Here is a 25,790-nt window from a genome sequence, read left to right as displayed (position 1 = left end):
CGGATAGTTGAAGCCCGCAGGAGCCGGGATCAGACAGTTCTAACTTGGGCCGAACACAAAGAAGTTGAACGATGGCAGGAAGAGGGACCGCTTCCCTTGCGATCTGCTTTGGCTCCAACCTGGCGCGCCGCTCCAAAGGAAGCCGGTAAGAGAAGCGTCGGCATGAGAGCCTTTTCGGGTGGGTGGGAGGCTGCGTGGATCATAGGGCCGGGTTTCCACCGGAGAGGAGCCCCGCTTCCTGGCCTTTCAGAAGGGCACAATCCTTTCCCCGATGTTCCCCTTCCTTCTCCATAGAGTCAAAGTGGTGTAGTGCTTTGAGTTTTGGACTAAGGACATCGGGAGAATTTCCGCCCAAGTCACAAAAACCTACTGGATGGATCATAAGCAAGTCACACTCCTTCAGGTCCCTTCTACACTGCCCTATATCCCAGTATCTGATTCCAGATTACTCTGTTCCTGGCTTGTCAATGTCTGGGATCAGATCCTGGGATATAGGGTAGAATAGAAGGGGCCTCAGTTGCAGAGGATAGCAGGAACAAACCTGTCCCCCACCAAAAAAGAAAAATCATTTTAGGGTCGCCATAAGTCAGAAGTGTCTTGGAGGCACACAACCAGCCCTATTCCTTTAATAGGGACTGAAAACGAATAAAGACAGTCCCTGATTACAAACATCCAATTTAGAAAGGGTTCAAAGTTAAGAACAGGGGTGAGACAACCTGAAGTGAGGAAATACACTCCTGCAAGAGTTATCATGGTGGAAAGGTGTCTCAGATGAAGCTTTCTCACCAATCCAAGTCAATTTTTTTTTCAAAATCCAATTCTCAAAAGGAAAGAAAGTAAAGTGACATTTTATGAGCAAGGGCACAGACAACAAAACAAATACCACTAAGTTGTTGACCCTTCTCTAAACCATTCAAAACGATAGATAGATAGATGATAGATGATAGATAGATAGATAGATAGATAGACAGACTATATATATATATATATATATATATATATATATATATATATATATGTATATATGTAAAGGTTTTCCCCTGACATTAAGTCTAGTCCTATCGGAGTCTGAGGGTTGATGCTCATCTCCATTTCTCAGCTGGTATTTTCCATAGACACCTTCAAGGTCATGTGGCCGGCATGACTGCATGGAGTGCCATTACCTTCCCAAGAGAGCAGTACCTACTGATCTACTCACATTTGCATGTTTTCGAACTACTAGGTCGGCAGAAGCTGGGGCTAACAGTGGGAGCTCACCTGCTCCCCGGATTCGAACCACTGACCTTTCAGTCAGCAAGTTCAGCAGCTCAGTTCTTTAATCTGCTGCACCATCAGAGGCTCCCTCTATATATACTCTGTGTGTGTGTGTGTGTGTGTGTGTGTGTATATATATATATATATATATATATAGAGAGAGAGAGAGAGAGAGAGAGAGAGAGAGAGTTACACTTAAAAATGTACCTGTTCTGAATTATGGGAAATTCAACTGAAGAACAAACCTACAGAACCTATCTTGTCTGCAACTTGGGGACTGTAATACAATTACAACCATTTATTTTCTTTCACTGATTTTTTTTTTAATCACCAAGAAAAGTTAACTGTGACTTTCTTGCCAGTTCTGCTCAAAACAAAGGATTTGAAGGGATTTATTCCTAAGCTAAGCCTAAAAATTTCCATTTGGAGTCAGCAAGATTTTTTTTGAGGTCAGACACCATATTTAACTTTCTAGTACTAATTCAAAGTTAAATAACTACCAATTCAAGTAAGTACTATGTTAGCCTAGATCTGTATGCAAACAAATCTTGTAGCAGCTTTGAAACCAATTGAGAGATGGAAGTTGGAGTCATCAATTTTGATAGGCTGGATTCAAACTGATAAAGTTCTGATGCAGCTCATGCCACCAACTTTTTTCTCTTCCTTAGGCTCAAAGATGTTGCAAGGTCTCTTTGTGATACAGGCTGAGCATCCCTGATCTGGAATTCCAAATTCTAAAATACTCCAAAATTGTCCACAATTTCCTATCCACTCATGCAGAAATGCACAATATATAATGTTGAAACATTTTGTATACCTAATGTAGTTGTGGAGCCCCCGGTGACGCAGCAGGTTAAACAGCCGAGTTGCTGAACTTGTTGACCAAAAGGTTGGTGGTTTGAATACAGGATGTGGGATGAGCTCCCGCTGTTAGCCCCAGCTTCTGCCAACCTAGCAGTTCGAAAATATGCAAATGTGAGTAGATCACTAGGTATTGCTCTGGTGGGAAGGTAACAGCGCTCCATGCAGTCAGGCTGTCCACATGACCTTGGAGATGTCTACAGACAACGCCGGCTCTTAGGCTTGAAGATGAGCACCAACCCCCAGAATTGGACACGGCTAGACTTAATATCAGGGGGAAAACTTTACCTAATGTAGGTGTGATTCTTACACTTGTAGGTGTGTGTTTACACTTGTCTAAGATGCCACAAGACTTTATATTGTATGTAAATGAGGGTTTATCCATTGCTTTTCTAACAATTTGTGTTTCCTTCCTGATTTTCCCACAGACTGGGTTTGCCACATTGCCGGCACTTAAGCTGCAACAGGAAACTTACCCCTCCGAGTCCAAACGCCTGCCCTTTCCTGGTCTCTGCATCAGCCTCAAGGCAGCAAACCCGTCCTTTTCTGAGCCTGGCAGCCCCACTACTTGGTGCCAAGCGAATAGAGTATGCAGAAGTCCGTCAGCTTCCGTAAGTTTGCCACTTTATAACCTGCTCTAGTTTCATAATGTCTATATTTTGTGTAAGGGGCTGGAGTCCAGATGACAGGATGAATGTCCAAATTGAGGATATCAAGGAAAAAGTTTAACTCAAACTCTACTCCTTAGCATGTTTTCCACATGAAGGGAGTTAAATCTTTCTTCTTGCCCTTTTCTCTCCCTATGGGGTCAACATGAAGTCAGATAAGGTTATCATCTCAGAATTTGGCCCTAGCTTGCTGTACTCTGAATATGTTTCTATTGATTATGATGTGCATTCCAGGTGTCGAAACGATCTTCATAGTGATCTATAGCTCAAAATGAACAATTGCCGTAAATATTTGGAGGAGTGTGAAAGTGCATAAAAACCATATCTGTGAAAATCTTTGTCCTTTCCTATTTCTTCCTTCACATCCAGACTGTTCATTCATTCTGACTCATCCTGTCCCTTACTTCTCTGTCTCTCTCAGGTACTCCGTTGACCAGATGTATGACATTGTGGCCGATGTAGGCAGCTATCAGCGCTTTGTACCTTGGTGTACCTCCTCCCGCGTTGTTTCCCAACGTAATGAATTCTCAGAGGCAGAACTGGAAGTGGGATTCCCCCCAATTGTAGAGCGCTATGTGTCTGAAATTTCCGCAGTGCCGAATTATCAGATACGGGTAAGGAGCATTGTCAGATCGGAGCAATATTTGGGGGATATTTTCTGCATTGTTGTGGTCTACAAGGTCCTATTTGGTCTTTCCAGAAGATATGCATGTTCCCTGGAGGTTCTGTCCTCAGATTCCATTTTCTCAGTCAGAGGTGTCATCGGGGCAGGACTTTGAGGCACAGATCTAGGGTCCAACAAGCAGAAAAGGCCTAAAATGTAGATCCTTGCATCATTTTCAAGTGAAACCATATATGTTGTCGAAGGGTTTATTGGCTGGAATCACTGGGCTGTTGTGAGTGTTCTGGGCTGTATGGCCATCTTCCAGAAGCATTCGCTCCTGACATTTCGCTCACATTTTGCAACATTCACACTTGCCTTAATCAGACAAGAATTCTTGTCTTCCACAGATACAGAAACCCTGCTTGCCTAGTTTCCAACAGACCTCACAACCTCTGAGGATGCCTGCCATAGATGTGGTTGAAACATCAGGAGAGAATGAGTCTGGAACATGGCCATACAGCCTGGAAAACTCACAGCAACCCAGATGCCATATATGTTATCACCTAAGGATAAAGCTTCCCATAAGAGCCTTATACCTAGCATTATATGTGTGTGCCTTCAAGTCCCTGTTGTCTTATGGCAACCCTATGAATTTCACAGGGGTTTCTTAGGCAAGGAAAGGGCAGAGGTGATTTTGGCTTCTCTCATGGAAACTTATCACTTGTAAACTTGGCAGAGAGCTTGGCATTCGTAACCCTGCCTAGAGATATGACTCAAAGTATCAGTGACACAGTGATGAAATATGAAACGCAGATGCTTATCACAATAAGCACAAAGGAGAATCAAAAAATGCAGGTAGCTGATTTGGTTCATACCTACAGATCAATTTCTTCATTAGAAGCAGGTCTTTTCTAAAGCTAATCGCTTTTAATTGCCAATTCAAGGCCAGACCATCTCAAAATACTTTGCATTATTATACCATGGGCACATTATAGTAGATTTTTAATGGGAAAATTCAACTTCATGCCCTTCCACTATGGTAAATACTGCAAGTAAAACAAAACTTGTGAGGCAAATGATGACCTAAATCCCATTGCTACTCCTGACATATATAGAGCCATTACATGGACTGGATTTTCTTACTGACTTATTGTTTGTCTGTTAGTTCAATGGGTCTAATTCAGACTAAACAACAGGATTCTGATGTCATTGTCTTTGCTAATCAATCGGTGTTGTTTTCCAACTCTGAGCACACACACACACATATAAATGGAATTGAAGGGTTGTAAAAAAAACAATGATTAGAACAGTGGTTCCCAACCTTTGGTCTGTGGACCACCAGTGGTCTGCAAGAACTAAAATATTGTCCATGGCCTCACCGTTACTACTACAAATAATAACACAGCCCAACTAATTTTTTTCTTGGTGTCTTCATTTTTAGGCCTGTTCCTGGGTTTATTTGGGGTGCTGATTCAGCAAATTACATTGGATAGACCACATAAACTCTAGATTATTAAATATAGTTTTCTGTGGGCGAGCAGATGGCGACTACTGGATGATATATGTTCTGTATCAGAAACCGGAGCTGATGTGGTCTATCCAATGCAATTTTCTGAATCAGCACCCAAATAACCAAACCGAATCTAAAGTTGACCAAAAACGGATTAGTAACTCTTTTGGTTCTAATGTTGGAGAGTGGTCCCTGGTCAAAAAAAGGTTGGGAACCACTGGATTAGGAAAAAAAAACACCCCAAATCTCCCTTTTTTGAGCTAAGAGTGACCTTGCCTGCTTGGGTTTATGGTGATTTTTAATGACATCTTCCATCATCTTTGCTTAGAGGGTATGATGCTGGAGGCTATAGTTCAAATCTCTGCTCAGTCCTTGACCTTAGGCAAGTCACATTCTCTCAGCCACAGAGAAAAAAGTAAACACCTTCTAAACAAAACTTGCCAACAAAACCCCATGATAGATTTGTCTTAGTATTGTCATAGGTTCGAAATGATTCAAGGCACACAACAAAAGAAGTAGTGTAGTGGTTTGAATATTGAGTTAGGACTTTGAGCATCCCTGGTATAAACTGTAGACAGCCACTGAAATCCACTGAGTCAACCTGGGTGAGTTATAATTTTTCAGCCTTAGACAAAGACAACAAAAAATGTGTACTGAAGAAATTTTGCCGAGAAAATTCTGTTAGGGTAAGCATTTGTCATAGCACTTGAAAGCACACAACAGCACTAAAGTCTCAGATATAATAGAAGAGACCAAGTTTTGGGAAGGCTGAGCTTGGAGCCCAACTTGCCAATCTGAAATTGACCGCCCTGTTTCCTAGAGAACTCTGGCTTTTATGGGTTTTAGTGACTACACTGAACATCTGTTAGTAACTTTTGACCCAGAATAACTCATTGCCTCACCCCAACTACTTATTTGAGATCTGTTAAACCGGTTTGGATCTAGTTTCAGCTAATCATGCAGCAGTTTCTTGACTCACTTCCCCAATCTTACATTTGCATTCCTTCACATGCAAAGCCTTAACATCCCGGAAGAAATTATTTCACCATGTTTTTTTCAGAAACTACGACAATGTTACTATGAGCTTTGTCAATGGCCGTGTGAAATTTCAAAGTGTGACTTCATCAGTACCTAATTTGTTTCTGTGTCATATAATACTGTTGTCACAGAGTGTGATAACCACCTCTTTGCACACTTCAGTGTGACAGAGGCCTCTGTGTTGAAACTATTGACTGGCAACTTCCCATCAAGCAGAAGTTTTACAGTCCATTCCCACCCATCTCTGCTACTTTCAGGTTGCTGGGCCAAAGCCAAATGTAGGAAGTGATAGAGAGGAGTGCCATCTAAAACTGTATCTGTGTGAATGTGTGTGTGTGGAAGAGCAGAAGGCAGAGGTGTGACTATAGGGAATTTTCATCCCTCCCCCTCCATCTTTTGCCAATCTGGAGATCAAAGCAGCTCATAAAAGTTAAATGACTGCATTGTTCCCCGCTCCAGCCAAATAAAAATTCCTCCCCAAATGAATTTTTCGTTCATCCCCTGGATCTAATAAATAATAATAATAAACTTCTTATATCCTGCCCCATCTCCCCGAGGGCACTCAGGGCAGCTTATATGGGGGCCAAACCCATTAATATACAATAAAATACAATGACAACAACAACAAAATACAATGAAATTAATGCACAAAAATATATAACATAATAACAGCGTACAGCAAAACCAGTAACCACTGCTGACACACCGGCATGTCAAAATAAGTGGAGGCACAGGAATAAATTATGGTTGTGCGATATATTGCGGGCACAGATTTCTAGCACTGCAAGCACTGAAACAGTGAAAATAATTCACACTCACAAATCTGCTATGTGCTGTGTTTGAATTCTCTAGGCAATATCCCTTGCACCTTTTCTTTGAATGCCTAAACTGAATTTAATTGAATTTAATTGAAGGCTTCAGTGACTGCAATTCTAGAATTCTAGGGACTGAAGGAAAAGTTCCTTTGATGAGACAGAATGGTTACTGGGATGAGGCAATGGCTTCATTTTGCCTCCCCCAATGTCTACACTCCAACGGAAATTTTGACATTGGCCAACAGTTAGTCCCTGGTAGTTTTCCCAGATCTCAAGGCTTGGCCCTGTTCTCCAGTTCTTTGGGTGAAGGACACAAGTTTTTGGACGTAAGCATGATCCTCTACGTACATAGGGCTCCTGGCAGCCACTGCTGCCTGTTTTCTGTTCAGAACTTGCTCAGAAAGGTTTCTTTCTTTGGATGTCTATGATATCACCAGAACATGAGTCAGATTTTGATCCTCCAATCTCAGGGCCAAGGATGCTCCAGTCCTGGCAACCTTTTGTGCCTGGGCACGAAAATGATGAGATGTTTACTACAACGGGGAAATGTATTGTAAATTATTTTTGAATTTAAATTAGTGCACGTACCATTTATGCACTACTTTTCCCTCTTATTGTCTCATTCGTTTTGGTGACATAAAGGGAACCTAGCAGAGCTCTGCTCTCCCTTCATAGGAGTCTTATTATCTGCATATGTAACACAAGAGTCTCTGCTGTCGGGGAGAATGAAACGTTGCCTAAGTTCTTACATAAGCAGACAGTTACTCAAAGTGCAATTGGTGCTTTTTTCTGTTTGATCTGATTTCATAACAGTGGGCACTAACCTAATGTTGCTTGGTCTACCTTTCAGGCTGTGAGTAAGGACGGGCAATTATTTCAGCATTTGGAGACGCTATGGCAGTTCAAGCCAGGAAAAGCGGACTCTTGTATGCTTAAGTTTTACGTAAGTACCCTTTGTGTGCCAGCTGCTGGTTGGGGGTGTGCCTCCCAAAGCCAATAGAATGGGTGATAAGGGTTGCCAGTTCTCAAAGTCCAGTTTCATTGCAATGTGATGTAATTTGAGGTTTTTACAGTGGCTTTGTAAACGTGTCACTGACGGATCAGATAATCTCAGATTACACTTTGAAAGTATTAATTGCCTATCACTGGTTGCCTTTTAAAGATTTTTAGAAGTGTATGTCACAACTACAAGGCCTAGAAACCTGCCTATAAGTGGCAAAACCTGCTTTTTCACAAAATTGGAATCTGTATCCAGGAACCAATAGCCACCAATTTTCTTTTCTTTTTGTAAAATTGTGGTATGTCTTTAGTCCGTGAATTTATGATTTGCCACATGTTTTATTTCAAGTGTGTATTTTTTAAAGACAGTACAACTGCAAGGAAAAAATTACTTTTTTTAAAACAAAGTTTCCCAAATAGATATCATTGAGAGATGGCGCTGAGATTACAGCAGGACATGCACCATTTTCACCAGCTGTAGTTTTACAAGGCCTTTGACTTTCTCTGTCAAAGAATTCTGGTGCCACACCAAACTACAAATCCCAAGATTCCATCACCATGGAGTTAAACTGGTGTCAAACTCCAATAAGTCTTGCTGTAGATGACCTTCAGTCAGATTACCAAATATCAACGTACATCTACCCAGGTTAGGGTGCACTGAACCCAAAGCTAGACATATTATTTCAACACTGGAAAGAGACTATTTCATAAGCACCTACTTCTCTACCAGATAGTATAAGTAAGGGGAAAATAAATTATATTACTAATACACTGCTATTTTGATATACTTAAATCTGCCTTCTGTGGCCAATGCCTTACTCTGCTTATCAGGTGAGCTAGGTCTGTTGAAGATAATGTCCAATGAAATGGTTTCTATTAGCACATACTTTGAGAAGCATGCCCCCCTACATATACACACATGCACATACACTGTGTGTCATTACATTAATTCCATTCATCTTATTTCCCTCCTCCAGGTCTCCTTTGAATTCAAGTCAGTTCTCCACTCTCAGCTGGCCAACCTCTTCTTCAATGAGGTAGTCAAGCAGATGGTATCCGCCTTTGAGAAGAGAGCTGAAAAGCTATATGGATCACAGGTCATCGCCCAACCACGCAAGGCCGTTCGCTGCACGTGACAATGACACCAATTTGAATGTGACACTGCGGAATCAATTTTGGCCTAAAGAACCATAGCGTTGGATGAGACCACATGGACCATCTAACCCACCTCCCTATTGAGAGAAATGTTCCTCCTGACTATTTGAAGTCTAGATTTCTTCCCAGATACCCCTGCTCCATTAGCAAATCTTTAAAGGACATCACTTTATTTATATCTATTTAACGTATAGAACCATCCAAGTAAATTATTTCTCTGATTAAGTTATTTTACTGAAAATATTGTCAGAAGTAATTTATTGGATATTTAATTCAACTGGTCTTTGTTATAAAGAAGATCACTGGGACGGACTGAAACCAGCACACTTAAGGAAGTTTTTAAAAGCTTTATTTTTTTCTCATAGGAATAAAATATTTTTCCATTTGCAGATTTATTTTAAGTATCAATAAAGGTTATATTTATTCTTACTGGCTTTTTCTCTAAAGATTTCTTATACTAAACCACTAAAGAGTGCTCGAAAATAACTTTAGCGGAGAAAAGCTAAACTAGAATTTCTTAAGTTTGGTGATGTTGCCCCCTGACATGCCAGGGACCAGCATTATATTTCAAAGGAAGAAATTGGTATTCCATGCTAAGAAAACTATAATATTCATGGGGTCAGCATACATTGAGAAGCAACTTGAAGATACACACAAAATCAAGATAGTTTGCTTGGTTTACAGCCTCCATTCTCCTCTTAAGTTACGTTGCATGTTCTCTTATTCTGGGGAGTTGTCTCTATTCCTTTTGGAGTGGTGTGTATGCCTTCAAGTCACCAGTCCACTTATGATAACCTCATGTATTTCTGGGAAATATTCTGCCTTCTGTCTTTGAAGCAACCAACTTTTGAGAATAAATTCCAGTAATCCCTGGAAAAGCAACCCTGTTCAGAGGTAGTTTGTGGAGCTGCCAGAGGAGAGGCATCAGTCTTTCCTTCCTGTCTCGGCACAATGCAAGAACATGTCAAAAAAAGTCTGGCTGACCAGGAAACGAATCATTGTACAAAGATTCTGATCACAGGGGGAAAAAATGTTGGACTTTTCCTGTTTTCTTTCTCCTTCCTTGTTCTCTGGTAATCCTGTATGCACGCACACTGACCAAGAGTGTTATAGTATAGACTGTTGGGAAGAATACCAAGAAAAAAATGCTTAGGACATCCAACACACTGGAGAAATCCAGCCTGGCTGGAACCCTTATTTGCTATGGATCAGAGAGTATGTTGAGACAGAGAAGGGATATAACAGTCTGGATCCTATTGTTTCATCCCAACTAGAATTAACCCATTTCATACCTGTTGAATGATGAGTGAACAATAGTAAAGGTAAAGGTTTTTCCCCAACATTAAGTCTAGTCATGTCCAACTCTGGGACATCTCAATTTCTAAGCCGAAGAGCTGGCATTGTCTGTAGATGCCTCCAAGCTCATGTGGCCAGCATGACTGCATGGAGCACTGTTACCGTCCCACCGAAGTGGTACCTATTGATCTACTCACATTTGCATACTTTCAAACTACAGTACTAGGTTGGCAGAAGCTGGGGCTAACAGCAGGAGCTTACCCCACTCCCCGGATTTGAATCGCCGACCTTTCAGTCAGCAAGTTCAGCAGCTCAATGGTTTAATCTGCTGCACCACCAAAGGCTCAATAATTTTCACTTATTCAATGGGTTCACTCTAGTTGGGATAACAATGGGATTTAAGTTAAGATTTAAGAAAAACTAGGGTCAGCTCTCACAGACAAATTGAATAACCCCTCTTGACAAATGGTAGCAGAAACAATATCTGAACATTTTTTGCTGATCTTTTCTAGCTATTTATATATTTTGAGACCAGAGCTGTGTGGGTTTCCTAACATGTTGCTCTAAAGGTCCCTTTCATACTACAGGGTCAATTGGGTGGGTAGTTTTCCTCCTTGTACAGGGAAGTTGATGTCTGTCTCTATTGTGATAACTTGCCTCTGCAGGCCAGCAAATCTCATTTCATTTTGGAGAAGGGGGATCCTCCGCAGACTAGAGCAGAACATTCTTCTGTGCTCATTCTTCCAAAATGCCAAAGGCTTCTCTCTATACATTCTGTGAGATTTTGGTGTCTCTCCCCCACGCTTTTCACCTATGATCTCACCCTGCAAGAATCAGAAACTTGGTTTAATGAGCTTCTGGGGTAAAGCCCCAGCTGTTAGATAACATTAAGCCCTCAGGGTGTGTAGCTATCCATTGTTGAGACATGCAGGCTACTGTGATGTTCTTTCCCTGCAGTATCAGACAGAAAATAGCTCTTTAAAACTTTTGAATGTTGGGAATGTCATTAGGAATGCTTAGTAGATGAGCGGTTTTCTTGTGTCATTTAGTCATGAGAATCTTTCCCCGGATGCTTTATTTTGCCTCTCAGTAGAACGCCCATTCAGCCGCCAAGCAGGAGAAAGTTCAATCAGGTTCCTCAGAGTCTTAATTTCAGAGTTCAGATGTTAAGAAAAAAATGAGTAACTGTAGTCCTACAGTTATTCTTTGACTGCAACTCCCACAATTCCTCACCACTGACTATCACTCTGCACCAGGACATCTATGTACACCAGCTGGAGCAGTATTTGACATAAAGTACAAAGCAATTACTGCTCCAGGAAAAGTTGTCATAAACTAGTCCAATACCTACTTAGGTTGTGATGAAAGTTGACTTTTTCTCTAGTGACCTCTGCCTTGTCAGTGGGGCCTTTGTACTGATCTGGCTGGAACAGGGATGTACTGATTACATAAGGTAAGAATTGCTGACAACGATGGGAAACAGTGGCCACAGATGATACCAGGAAGTGATTGTTCTGAACAGCTGAGACGTCACAAGTCCAAGAGAAGACCTTTGCCTTTGGACAGCAAGAGTGTTATGGGGAAAAACGCCAACTGACCTTATAATTCACTCTCTCTTTCTAAGTTCAGGACTATTGATTATTAATTCAAATTTCACCACTCTAGAAGCAGAGGAGTCACAAAATTACACAGAAATAGAACAAAATGGAGGGAGCTACAACTTGAAAAGTGTTGCATTGCATCTCCCTTTCATTAGTTGAAATACAATGAAACAGAAAAGAGGATCAAGGCATCTTGTTCCAGGTGGATAACTGAGGTCCCTTCTACATTACCCTATATCCCAGAATCTGTTCCAAGTTTATCTGCTTTAAGCCGGATTACCTCCACTGGCAGAGAATCTGGGATCATCAGAGGATCTGGGATCAGACCCTGGGATATAGGGGCAGTGTGGAAGGGGCCTGGGCCTACACAGGACCATCTGATGAAACTTAATCCTGTAAGAAAAGTAGAAAGACATCTAGATATTTTTTTAAAAAAAATGTTTTTATTGTATTCATCATAACAGTAGTACAGTAGAGTCTCACTTATCCAACATAAACGGGCCGGCAGAACGTTGGATAAGCAAATATGTTGGATAACAAGGAGAGATTAAGGAGAAGCCTATTAAACACCAAATTAAGTTATCATTTTACAAATTAAGCACCAAAACATCATGTTATACAACAAATTTGACAGAAAAAGTAATTCAATATGCAGTAATGCTACATAATAATTACTGTATTTATGAATTTAGCACCAAAATATCATGATATATTGAAAACATTGACTACAAAAATGCGTTGGATAATCCAGAATGTTGGATAAGTGAGGCTCTACTGTACTTCCCTTTCTTTAACATTTGTCCTCCAAATCATCCTATTTTTCCCTCTCTCCCTTAACCTCCCTCCTCAACCACAGTATATTTCTACTAATCTTGCAGGTCCAGCCACAGATAAAGTCTTAGTATTTTTTCTTTGATGCAATCGTTGGCTCCTCCATTTTTCACCCAGTTGAAGGAGTCCTTCAATTTATTTTTAATGTCCTTTTGTTTGTTCGTTCTTGTTACTTGCTTAGTCATAATTCCTGTAACGTCTAACAACACTTGATCATACATATAACCATTCCAATTACTTAATGTCCATTTCGATTTGTCTCTCCATCCAAAAGTAGAAAGACATCTAGATTAGTGGTTCTCAACTTTTGGTCCTCACAATGTTTGGGACTGCAGTTTCCAGAATTCCTTTGCCATATTGGCTGGAATTTTTGGCAGTTGAGTCCAAGCCATCTGGAGGCCCAAAATGAGAACCCATTTTAGATTGATGAGACTCTGGGCAGACCATCACATGGAGTCTTCTACCCCTGTGCAAAGCCAGATAGCATTTATTTCTATTCAAAGATCCTAACTATTGAGCAGTATATGTTTTGGGACTCACTTTACTTCAAATGAACAAAGTGTTGTCACCTAGTAAATCCCAAGTAACCCTGATAAGTCCCTCAAGATCATCATTAGTTTTGGGATCCTCATCAGCACCAGCAGATTACATTCTAAATTCTGATGGTTAGTTTCACTTTGAGTAGATCCACTTACTGCTTCATCACATCAGAGGATGGATGCACTTTAAATCCAGTTTCTGCCTCCTACAGAATTCTGGAGTTTGTAGTTTGGTGAGGCCCAGAACCTGCCTAGCTGAGCTGTTTAAAGTGGATCCAAGCTCCAGTGTGATGAGGCTCTTAATCGATTTTTGAATGTGGAGTCAGCCCATAGGCAAATTGTATTCATCCAATGGCTTTACTCAACTCAAGATTACCCCTTTCAGCCTGGGCAGACATAGGCAGCCTTTCCATTCAGCAATTTTTATGTTAAAAGTCAGATTTATGACACCGCAATTCACTTTTATGGTTGTTGCACAAAGGGTTCGTTGCAGCTGCCTGTAGTAGTAGCATGCCCAGACACCCCATGGCTCCCCCCCCCAACTCTCTGGCAATTCAGAAATTGCCTTGTTGGGAGACAGCTGTCCATCTTAAAAAGGAATTTTGCACAGGGAAATGTAATTATGTCTCCACAACAATGTCTCTCGATGCAAGATTTTGGCCAATGTTTCATCAGCTGCCTGGAAAATAAACTAAAATAATTCTGGATCCTATCCTAGGACCCTTCTACACTGCCCTGTATGCCAGGATTCCAGATTATCTGCTTTGAACTGGATTATATGAGTCTCCACTGCTAGTTAATCTGGGCAAAAGAGATAATTTGGGAGCAGATCCTGGAATAAAAGGCAGTGTAGAAGGGGCCTTAGATTCTCAGCACCAGGGTTATTTTTGTGTCAGAATCAAATTGAGAATATACTGTAAGTCGCCTCTGGTGTGAGAGAATTGGCTGTTTGCAAGGACATTGCCCAGGAGATGCCTGTGGAAGGCATCTCCCATGTCCCCACATGGGAAGGTGGGGCTGACAGACTGGAGCTCACCCTGTCTCATGGATTTGAACCACCGACCTTCACGTCTTCAGGTTAGCAGTTCAGCGACTCAGATATCAACACTCCAGAGTGGAAGATCTTGGAGCAAGATTTTGTTAAGACAGATAATAGCCTACTACAAAAAGCTTTGTGGCACCCTAAAAACTAACAGGTTTTATTTGGCACAAATCTTTAGACTCCAGGCCACATTTTCAGATGTAGCTCCCTCCAGTAAAGTGGAGTGGAAACAACAACCACAACAACAATAATAATTTTATCTCTTACCCACCTCTCCTCGTGGCTCCAGGCGGGTTACAGCATAATTAAAAAATGTAAACATTGTAAAAATTCTATAAATGCACATATTAAAATGTATTTCTATAAAATGTGTGCGCCAAATAAAACCTATGGTCTTTAAGGTGTCACAAGACTTTGTTTTCTGTTGTTTTTCTTACAACAGATTAGCAGGGTTATTCCTGGGGATATCTGTCTAGATCATCTTCAGATTTCATGGAATATCAGTCTTAAAGAGTATGGCCAAGAAGTACTAATTGGAATGAACACATCAGTCCTTACCAAACAAACAATCCACAGTGTGTGAAGGATGAGTAAATCCCATGGTTTTCTTCAAAAATTACTATTTAATTAACAAATGAACAAGTTTTACATCAATTCAGTGCATGTTTTCCCAATGCCTACACATAATGATTTCCATTCTAGCAGCCAACACCAATTAATCAATTTTAAAAACGAACACTCTAACTTTGAATTCTAAATGGGAGGAAGAGGTGTATTTCATCCTTGTTCTCCAAAAGTGACTTCAACAATACAGCCATATTAAAAGTGTTGAAAGGAAATCAGACTGGCTCATACCTCCTAGACAAACAACAAAATGTAATTTATTCTCTGCTCCATGTAGTGACGGCCAATATTGGCCTATGTCATTGAGGCTTAATGGTCTCCACCAAGGCAACCAATGGTATAGTAAGCTGGGAGATGCTCCTCCACAAACTGCATTGAAATGAACAGGAACCGTGCAAGGAGAGCACTTGTGCAAGAGAGTGCACCAGGGCCTGGCACTCAAGGCTGGTCTCCTTCTGCATTGCTTACATTTCCTCAAACGATTTTGACTGCTTCTCGTCACTTCTGAGGTTGGGAATGAAGCTCTGCATTTTGCACAAAACCTTCCTTGTGAGTACCATCACAGTACGGCGGGTTCTTAGTGCACTTGCAGCCACAGAGCCAGGCTTCTTTTGTCTCCTCGGCTTTGAATCTCAGGGGAGAAATTTTCGGGGCATTCCTTTTATGGGATCCATCACAGAAGGGCTGTCAAATGCAAAACAGAACCATACAGTTTCCTTGAAACCAACAGAGAGATCATGGCAGCCTCCACCCTCCCAGCACTGCCAACAGATTTCATGTAAAAGTTTTGAAAAATTGGGAAATAGTGCTCTTTTTGGCACAACCTTGCATCAGCTTCACATGCTGAAACATCACGTCTTGCTCATGCTCAGAAATTAAGGGGATTGATGCAACACTGAAGTGGACCTTTGGACTACAGTTCCCAGAACCCACAATGGACAGTGCTGGACAATTCTGGGAGCTGTAGTTCAACAACTGATACAACAATGAAATGGACCTTTGGATAAGTAACAGTTACCAGAATCCAGAATGACCAGTACTGGGCAATTTTGAGAGCTTCATTTCAAAAACCGTAACTTTCCTGAGCTTTACTGTTTTGGTTTAGATTTGGCAGAGAAGCAGAGCAAGCAGGTCCCTGTGGAACCTGAATTAGTAAAATTCTGTTACACCTTTGGGATTTTGTTTTTGTTAAGAGTTTTGTAAGAGGTAACATTTTGCCCTCCAGATATTTGGGTTGTAATTTTACAATCAGTCACCATTTGCTAAACCAGTAACTCCTAACTCTAGCTTTTAAAATGTTTTGGACTTCAATTCCCAAAAGCTTTATTCAGCATTATAAGGAGAGGAATTGTGGGATTTAAATTCTAAAACATCTGGAGAACCAAGTTTGTGGCTCACTAAGCTGAACCATCTGGAGAGGAACACCTTGAGTTCCTTACTTTCTTCTACAGCAAGCATCATTTCCAAATCATGTGGCCTTCCATGTGTTTTTAAATGGAAAGTATCAGTAATCCTAGCTAAAATAGCCAATAGTGATGAATGCTGGGATTTGGAGTCCAATATTTGGAGGCCTGCACAATTCCCATCCTCAAACCTTATGCTTCTAAGAAATAATTGTTTTTTTTGGTACAAAGCAGCATCGGCGTTATATGCTGCAGTATGACATCTCTTGCCCATGCTCAGCAAATCAGAGGATTGATGCCACACTGAAATGGACCTACTTTCAATTCTGTTAAAAGAAAGGCTTGTTGCCTATTAGAAAAAGGAATATAGAGAAAATTGAGAGGGAGACAGTAGGATTACCTGCTTTTGGCTGTGGCCACAGGCACACCAAGCATAGCCCTTTCCTTGTTTTAATTCCACTTGAAAGGGATGCTTGGCTGAAATTACTGGTTGAGCTGAAGATCCTGAACAGCTCCTGCTTTGCTTTATAGAGGAGGAAAGTAAAAAGAACATTATTAAATGAACAAAAATCTTATTACTCAATTTTCAGATCTACTACATGACTAAAATATTTGGATACAAAGGGAACATATTTAGTCTGAAATCCAATTGTTCGGATCCAAACAGAATAAGGTCACTAACTCAACAATAACTTGACAATTCAACATTCAGGTAAAATCTGTTAGGAATTAGTGTTTCCTACAGTGTTGGCTCTTCTTGGGAAAAGTATGAACCCTAAAGCTGTTAGGAATTAGCCTTCAGTTAGGAGAGTACAAGACAAAGTGTGCCTCAGTTTCTGTGTTGCTTTCCTGAGTTTTGTTGACTCCAAATAAACAAACAAACAAACGAAGTAGGCAGTTGTAAGTTATAATCTTAGAAATTAACTAATGCATAGAAACCTACATCCTAACTATGTAATGCAAAGATTAGGTAAAGCCTGCATTCTTAACTCACCACTTTTCAATTGAGAAGTGAAACTTGGCTGGAGATAAAAGGAAGATTAGAGAGAGAGAACAATCAAGACTGAGGAGCAGGAGAATTTATGTAATCAAAGGTCCCAAGAAAATGACCAGGGTTCACATGATCTACTTGTACGTTATGTAGGTAAGAGAAAATATGGGGTTTTTTATGAGAGTAATAAACAGAAGGATTTGACATGCAAGAACTCATTTTCTATCTAACTCCCATGTTTGGAATTCCCCTGTTTTCAGAGTGTTTTTTTTAATTTATTGTCCCGATTTTAGAGGGTTTTTTTTAATACTGGTAGCCAGATTTTGTTCATTTTCATGGTTTCCTCCTTTCTATTGAAATTACCACATGCTCATTTTATGTTTTTATTGTTGTGTTTCTCAAGTGTTTTATAATGATTGTGATTTTAATGCCTTTTAAATTTATTTGTGTGTTTTTGTATTTGATATTATTGTATGTTGGTTTTATATCTGTAAGCCGCCCCGAGTCCCTCTGGGGAGATGGTGGCGGGGTACAAAAATAAAATAATAATAATAATAATAATAATTATTATTATTATTATTATTATTACAGTAGAGTCTCACTTATCCAAGCTAAACGGGCCGGCAGAAGCTTGGATAAGCGAATAACTTGGATAATAAGGAGGGATTAAGGAAAAGCCTATTAAACATCAAATTAGGTTATGATTTTACAAATTAAGCGCCAAAACATCATGTTATACAACAAATTTGACAGAAAAAGTAGTTCAATCCACAGTAATGTTATGTTGTAATTACTGTATTTATGAATTTAGCACCAAAATATCATGATATATTGAAAACATTGACTACAAAAATGGCTTGGATTATCCAGAAGCTTGGATAAGCGAGGCTTGGAAGAGTGAGACTCTACTGTATTATTATTATTATTGTGGATTTCAATGGCTTCTCTGTGTAGTCTGACATGGTGGTTGTTAGAGTGGTCCAGCATTCCTTTGTTCTCAAATAATATACATAGCATTCTTTGAATTATATCATACATCAAGGGAATCACTGACCGCACAGGAAGGCTGATGAAGAAACACAACCTACAAACTATCTACAGACCCACTAACAAAATCCAACAAATGCTACCTTCTGCAAAGAACAAGAGGGATCTTCTCACCTCTGCAGGAGTCTACCGTATACCATGCAGCTATGGACAAGTCTACATAGGGACCACCAGACACAGCACCCAAACACGAATCAAGGAACATGAAAGGCACTGCAGACTGATTCAATCAGAGAAGTCAGCCATAGCAGAGCACTTGATGAACCAACCTGGGCACAGTATATTGTTTGAGAACACAGACATAATAGACACTATCAACCACTATGTCAGACTACAAAGAGAAGCCATTTAAATCCACAAGCATGGATTTCAACAGAAAGGAGGAAACCATGAAAATGAACAAAATCTGGCTACCAGTATTTAAAAAACTCTAAAATCTGGACAATAAATAAAGAACAACACTCTGAAAACAAAGGAATTCTAGACATGAAACATTCAGGGCCAGCTAACACCTCCCAACAAAGGATTCAAACCCTTGTTTCCAGAGTCACAATTTAATGCTCAAACTACTAAACCGTGCTGATTCTTTCAGTTCCTTGATACATAGGTTAAATCTACCCATCTGTGTATCACTATATCACTATAACATCGGCCCCAAGGAATCTTTGTAAATCTTATGCAGCAATCCTTCACAGAAGTAGTATTGCAATTCAAAGTAAACCCCTGCTGCAAGTGGGAACTTCGGTTCCCAGGATTCCCTGTCCAAGGAGCTTGACTATTAAATCTGCTTAAACAAGAGTCGTGGAACTTTGAAACCTTAAGATAGTTTGGATTTTAACTCCACTGGAAGATAAAGGATTGCAGGAGTTGTAAAGAAGTCATCCGGAAGGCCAAAGGTTTCTGAGTGCTGGTTGAAACTTCTAGTATAGACAATTACACACATATATATCATCTGCATGCAGTTAATCATTCATCCAGGCATCTTAGGGTGCATCTATACTTAAATGAATGCAGTTTGTGTTGGAAATTACAACCTTCTTCAAGCCTCCTTTAGTAATTTGTTAAACTATGATTCTGTTTGCTTACTGTTTTGTATGTATGTTCTGGCATGCAGCTTGTTTTGCTCTATGTTTCCGGAGTGGTTGTGGGAGAGGCTGCAGACCACATAATCTGATCTGAGACTGTTCAGATCACACACAGACTCAATTTTGGATTTCTTATTAGACTTTGGACTGCTAAGAGCAAACACATGCCTGCTGTTGATTGTAAGAAAGATGCCCTGTGCCTCAAACACATTTGAAACTGGACCGATAAGCAATGTACCTGTGCTATGCTGAACACATAAATATTGTGAATAAACCAAATATGTCATTTTACCAAAGCCTACTTCATTTTTGTCTCTTGAGTGCATAATATAAAACTAGTTGTTTTATGGGAGAGTAGATATATTTACAAAATTGCCCCACGTTGGGCGCAATTTTGGGGTCCCTGGTGGCACAGTGCGTTAAAGCGCTGAGCTGATGAACTTGCGGACCAAAAGGTGCCAGGTTCAAATCCCGGGACCTGAACAAAAGGTGCCAGGTTCAAATCCCGGGAGTGGAATGAGTGCCTGCTGTTAGCCCGAGCTCCTGCCAACCTAGCAGTTCGAAAACATGCAAATGTGAGTAGATAAATAGGTACCGCTCTGGCGGAAAGGTAATGGCGCTCCATGCAGTTATGTCGGCCACATGACCTTGGGGGTGTCTATGGACAATGCTGGCTCTTCAGCTTAGAAATGGAGATGAGCACCAACCCCCAGAGTTGGTCACGACTGGACTTAACATCAGGGGAAAACCTCTACCCTAGATATATTTATTTTGGGCACTGAAAAACACTTCTGAAACTGCTATTTTGTGCATTGGTATATTCTCTATTTTCCTAACAGTTCAGAGACAAAAGGTTCAGTCTACCAACTGAAGGCATTGCCTTGTATATTACATTTGGTTGTATACCATATGAGTAGATTCTACTCAAACGCGTTTTTGGCTCTTCTCCGAAAAATCAAACTTTTCAAAAAATGGTTATGAATGCAATTTTCTAAAAGTTTGGCACCACTTTGACGGCCATGGCTGGATGCTATAGAATCCTGGGAGTTGTAGCTTTCTCTGCCAAATAATTCCGGTGCCTCTCCAAACTACAACCGCTATGATTCAATAGTATTGAGCCAGAGCAGTTAAAGTGGTGCCAAACTGCATTAATTCTACAGCATCCTTATGGTAGATTTCTTCAGCAGGATATATAAGATGCCAGATGCCCTATGCCAGTGATAGCCAACCTATGACACACGTGTCAGCACTGACACGCCTGGCCATTTTTGCTGACATGCTGCTGCATGCAGATTGATTGGATGACTATGTCTTTTGTGGGCAAATTTGATGTAATTTGGTCCAGTGGTTTTGTTGTTTACTCCATGGGAATTATGCACATTACATACATACATATATTCTATTATTATTCTATTATTATTGTAGTATATTATCATATTATTACTATTATATTATTATTATATTATTCATTATTCATTACTACATTGAAACTAGAATAGAGAGAAATCAGCATGGAAATTGCAAGAGGTACCATAAATTGTTGTACATGGAAATAATGGTAGTAAATAGTTTTTGATTTATTGAATACATTTATATATTACAATTATATATTTTTGTTATTTAAACTATAAATATTGTGAAATTATGTTTTTTTTCTCAAAGTGACACACCACCCCAAGTCATGCTAGGTTTTTTGGTGAATTTTCACACACCAAGTGCAAAAGGTTGCCCATCATGCAGTGTGTTTGCAAATCCGCTGTGCAATCCTATGCATTTGTTTACTGGGAAGTAAATCCCACCCAGTTCAGTGAGTAGGCTGGTCTGCAAAGTCAATAAATTCTGAACCCAGATGCACTAATGGCATTTGACCTTGGAAAAATACCTATGCAAAGCCTCCTGGGGGCTGCCAGGGATCCCTTAGATTGACCCTCCTTTGCCTGGAAGGGGGTCTTGGGAGCTCTTTGCAAGCCCCCAGGGCTTACCTGCAAGGCAGACGCCCGGCCGAAGGAACCGGCCAAGGAAGGCAGCAGAGAGCCGCTCCTCCGGAGCACAGCCGACATGCTTGGCAAGTCAGAAAGGCTCCTCCCTTCTCCCGGGTCACGTTTGCTGCCAAGATAGAGAATGCTGGGATTTGTAGTTGGGTGAGGCACCAGCTCTCTCGGGCAGGGGAGGCTCTAAAAGACCTTGTGAATCTACAACTGCCTGCCCAGCCGAGGCAATGTCAAATGGCATTCCGGTGCTGTAGGCTCCCTTTCGGAGGCAGGAACTGGCAGAACCAACGCTGAGCATTCCTTGCCTAAGAAGACACTGAAATGCGTGGGATTGCAGCAAGCGAATAGGCGACTAAACAGATATACCCTGTTTCCCCGAAAATAAGACATCCCCAGAAAATAAGACCTAGTAGAGGTTTTGCTGAATTGCTAAATATAAGGCCTCCCCCAAAAGTAAGACCTAGTAAAGTTTTTGTTTGGAAGCATGCCCGGCGCCCGCCAAACAAGACACCAGAACTTGCAGGATCGGTAAATGTACATACCAGTTGTACATGGAAATAATATATTAAAATGTTATATTATTTATATTTATACAGTAGTAACAAGAAATTCTTGACAGGAGTCATAGTTTGTCTGGTTTGGTTATGTTGGTTTGTGATGACAACTACTGTACAGTATATAATAAATGTTCATTTTTTTGTTCAACAATAATGTTTTCTTCATGGAAAAATAAGACATCCCTTAAAAATAAGACCTAGCACATCTTTGGGAGCAAAAAATAATATAAGACACTGTCTTATTTTCGGGGAAACACGGTATGTGTATATGGAGCCTGGTTCTACATTGCCCTACAATCCAGTATCTGATCCCAGGTCATCTGCTTTGAACTGGATTATATGAGGCCCCTTCTACACTACTGGAGATAGCAACCTTCACAAGCCTCCTCTATTTAATGTTTTGTTTCAGAATGTGCCGGTTTATTTCCTGAAGTGCATACTTTCTTTGGTTTGCAGCTTTCTTAGCTCTGTGTACTTAAAGCAGTGGGAGGGGCTGCAGACCATGTGACTGTTTAGAATGCTTTTTAAAAGGATGGCAGTTGAGGCTTGAGCCTGTCTGAGTGCAGAAGCCAGTGTTAGGAGTTAGAAGACAGTTGAGGCTTGAGTTCCTTGGAAGTACTGTTATTAAAGAGAGCTGTACAAAGCAATGTAGTTTTGAAGAGACTGTTAAAGATTATATGTTAGACACAAACTGACACGTTTTAAAGCTCAACTTGACAAGAAATGTACCTGTATTTTGTGAGTATGTTGGAGTAAAACAAACACGTTATTTTAAAGAAGTCTATTTGAATCTTTGTCTGCTGAGAGTGTTGAATAGAAACATGATATTTATGCGCCTAGCGATCTTCCATTACCCAATAAAGTAAAGGAACTGAAGCTCTGCTTTCCAATAGGCTATGATCCTAACAGGTCATAATCCCCATTAGGTTGTGATCCTAACAGGTCATAATCCAATAGTCCAATATACCCTGCCTATAAAATCCAGATTATCAAATCAAATAATCCAGATTATATACTTTGAATTGGATTATTTGAGTCTACACTGCTATATTATCCAGTTCAAATCAGATAATCTGGATTGTATATGGCAGTGTAGAAGGGGCCTCATCTAATCCAGTTCAAAGCAGATAACCTGGGATCAGATATATGGAAGTGTAGAAGGAACCTCAGTTAACCAGCACCCATGGGGATTGGTAGATGCCACATAAATGTAGTTTCTGGTTGCTTGAGAGTTATTATGAAAAGCAGGCCTAACTATTATTATTATTGTGTTTATTTATTCCCTGCTTTTCTCTCCAACAAGGAAACTCAAAGCAGCTGTACTATAATACTATAAATGTCGTATTGTCTTAATATTGAAAGCAAATAAAGACTAGTAAAAAAAAGCGTAATGTAACATTTCTGCTAAAAACCTATTTTATTTTAATTTTTATTTGAAGTAATATTTCTTTGATTTTTTGGTGGTTGCTTGAGAGTTCCAGTCGAGTTCAGATTAACTGAGTCCAAAGTGTGTGTGGATATCTATCTATATAAGGTGTTTCATCCATGGAGTCACCATAAATCACAGATGTATGTGTCTGTGCATCTATGTCTGTATATGTGTTGTGTGTAATATATGTTGGAATTCAACCCCACACTGCTCAAGTCTGCAGTCCTCAATGAGGAATAGTTAGGTAGTTTAGAATAGATTGAGGGAATTCCCTTCCCCCCTGTACATAAACCTTTTGTAATCTTAAAGACTGAACTCTGGATCTTTGCCTCCTAAACTCTTAATTTTTTTTTTACAGCCACATGACACTTCACAATCTGCTTGGTGTGAGCTGAATGCTCAACTATAAGTATCCTGTTTTTTTCTATTTTGGATCTTCTGCTGTATTTTGGATAGTTTTTCCCAACACAGAAAATCCTAACCCCCCCTCCCCCCCCAATATATTTTATCTATATAAAAGGCAAAGTATGTATGTTTGCTTGTCTGTGCCACAAAGGCTGTTGCTGGGTTAAGTGGACCTCTGTGATGTTACTGGGAAAGAAAGGTGATGTGTATGAGAGGAAGGAAGGAAGGAAGGAAAGAAAGAAAGAAAGAGAAAAAGAAGGGAAAGAAAAGAAAGGAGAAAGGAGGGGGAAGAAATAAAAGGAGGGAAAGAAGAGAAAGAAAAGGGGGAAAGATATGAGAAAGAAAGCAAGGGGGCAGCAGCCCTTCCAACACTCAGGCAATGCTGAATATGTATGCTAGTATATACATAAACATACACATATACAGACATAAAATTTTGATTTGTGGCGATCTTCTGAATGAGAAATCTCCAAGGCCCCCTACTGATCAACAGCTCTGCTTAAATCTTGAAAACTGAGGGTGTCTTTGGCGTTCTTCTCGGTTGGCCTTCTTTTTTCCTAATGTGTTTTATGCTACTGTGCATTCTAAGAAGGACCTTTTTCACTGGTCTTTTTGTTGTTGGAAGAAAAGAATGATGAACAAGAGGAGGAGGAGGCGGATTTGTGTTTGCGTGAGGCAGATTTTGCAGATGTGGGCATTGCTTTGGTATCCCCCCCCCCCCCCCCATGCATGCCCTGCTTTCTTTGCAGCTGGAAGGTTAGATTGCTATTAAGCACAAAACAAAAAGATTGCAGCTGTGTATTATTTATGGTGCAAAGTGCCCTAAATGTACCCAGTACTGAGATCAAAATAAATCTGTGAGTTACCATTGGAGTTCATACTTTTAAGGAGGATGGGTAGGAGTTTTTTTTTTTTTGATGGGCTTCCTTTAACATAAGTATGTTCCGGACTGTATGGAACATGGCCATACAGCCCGCAAAACTCACAACAACCCAGTGATTCCGGCTATGAAAGCCTTCAACCACACAATATTTTCCTCGTTCCATTGCTTTTTGTACAGTTTCTCATTCAAATTGGGGAGTTGGATGACATTAACATCAACCTCCTTCGTAATTTCTTGTTATGGGTTAGTGTATATTTGTTTCAAAAAGTATTTTTGCTCCAATTGGTTGTTCCCACTTTCTTGGAGGAAATGTGAAGGGGTGCCATATACCTTGGTTTCCTGGCTGGGTTCCTTTGCCTTTGGGAGCTGCCCAACAGGCAGAAATTAAATGGATGAAGAAGACATGCAGCTGCATCTGGGAGAAACATTTCAGATCCATTTCTAACAGCTGATAAAGATATATAGGCCAGGAAAAATGGAAGGAGAGAGAGGAAGAAAACACAGCTTTATAGACTCTATCAATTTTCATGTTGGTGATGATGTGACTAATGGAAAACACTCCTGCTCAAGGCATCTGTTCAGTCCATAACTGTTAAAGCACAACAAATCCCTACAGCAAGATGGAGAAAGCATTGTGCTAAAGGCTTAACACAGTACTTATCTAATCTTGCTGTTCAGGTTTTATGTTTTTTCCTGACAATGGAGCAAAAATTAGTTTGGGAGAAATGCCCCAACTAGATATCTTCTAGCTATATGCTGGTCTGGAAATTGTGTTGTCTTCCAGATGATTTTATATTACAGTGCTCATCATGTCATCATTGATTTTTGGCTAGTGTTCATGGGAGTTGCAGTCTAGAGACACATATTCCTGACCTCTGTGTAGGGATCTTGTAAAGGGCCCTTCTACACAGTCATATAACCCAGAATATCAAGACAGAAAATCCCACAATATCTGCTTTGAACTGGGTTATCTGAGTTCACACTGCCATATATTCCAATTCAAAGCAGATAATGTGGGATTTTATTCAGCAGTGTGGAAGGGGCCAAAGAAGAAAATCTGGCAATATTACCTGTGTTCCTCCAAGATAAGTGTGTTTTCAGACTGAAGTTTATATGCAAACTTCATTTGAGAAGGCTGTGGAATAGAGTTGGTCGAGGAACC

The 25,790-nt window shown here is 40.3% G+C and overlaps 2 protein-coding genes across 2 annotated transcripts; one reads left to right on the top strand and one right to left on the bottom strand.

Annotated features, from left to right (window-relative positions):
* Window positions 1–9,333, top strand: LOC100567335 (coenzyme Q-binding protein COQ10 homolog B, mitochondrial). The gene is made up of 5 exons (XM_003222482.4): window positions 1–145; window positions 2,544–2,726; window positions 3,205–3,397; window positions 7,601–7,693; window positions 8,727–9,333. Exons 1-5 carry the CDS (start codon window positions 72–74, stop codon window positions 8,883–8,885), a joined length of 702 nt encoding a protein of 233 aa, XP_003222530.1. The 5' UTR covers window positions 1–71; the 3' UTR covers window positions 8,886–9,333.
* Window positions 9,334–14,816: 5,483 nt separating this feature from the next.
* cisd3 (CDGSH iron sulfur domain 3) lies at window positions 14,817–21,537 on the bottom strand. The gene is made up of 3 exons (XM_003222592.4): window positions 21,346–21,537; window positions 16,641–16,763; window positions 14,817–15,521 (listed from the first exon to the last, which is right to left on the bottom strand). Exons 1-3 carry the CDS (start codon window positions 21,421–21,423, stop codon window positions 15,336–15,338), a joined length of 387 nt encoding a protein of 128 aa, XP_003222640.1. The 5' UTR covers window positions 21,424–21,537; the 3' UTR covers window positions 14,817–15,335.
* Between the last annotated feature and the right edge of the window lie 4,253 nt (window positions 21,538–25,790).

This window comes from Anolis carolinensis, chromosome 6 (assembly GCF_035594765.1).
Source record: "Anolis carolinensis isolate JA03-04 chromosome 6, rAnoCar3.1.pri, whole genome shotgun sequence".
In the NCBI taxonomy this organism is placed as follows: Eukaryota; Metazoa; Chordata; class Lepidosauria; order Squamata; family Dactyloidae; genus Anolis; species Anolis carolinensis.
The sequence above is the reverse complement of the archived record's forward strand: the minus strand, read 5'-3'. Positions and strand labels throughout refer to the sequence as shown.

Excerpts from the sequence above, each read along its gene's own strand:
- LOC100567335 (XM_003222482.4), top strand. The coding sequence starts at position 72 with ATGGCAGGAAGAGGGACCGCTTCCCTTGCGATCTGCTTTGGCTCCAAC. Across the intron at positions 146-2,543 it reads CGCCGCTCCAAAGGAAGCCG|ACTGGGTTTGCCACATTGCC; the intron begins GTAAGAGAAGCG and ends ATTTTCCCACAG. Across the intron at positions 2,727-3,204 it reads GCAGAAGTCCGTCAGCTTCC|GTACTCCGTTGACCAGATGT; the intron begins GTAAGTTTGCCA and ends TGTCTCTCTCAG.
- cisd3 (XM_003222592.4), bottom strand. The coding sequence starts at position 21,423 with ATGTCGGCTGTGCTCCGGAGGAGCGGCTCTCTGCTGCCTTCCTTGGCC. Across the intron at positions 16,764-21,345 it reads GCCGGGCGTCTGCCTTGCAG|CAAAGCAGGAGCTGTTCAGG; the intron begins GTAAGCCCTGGG and ends TCCTCTATAAAG. Across the intron at positions 15,522-16,640 it reads GTGGCCACAGCCAAAAGCAG|CCCTTCTGTGATGGATCCCA; the intron begins GTAATCCTACTG and ends TGCATTTGACAG.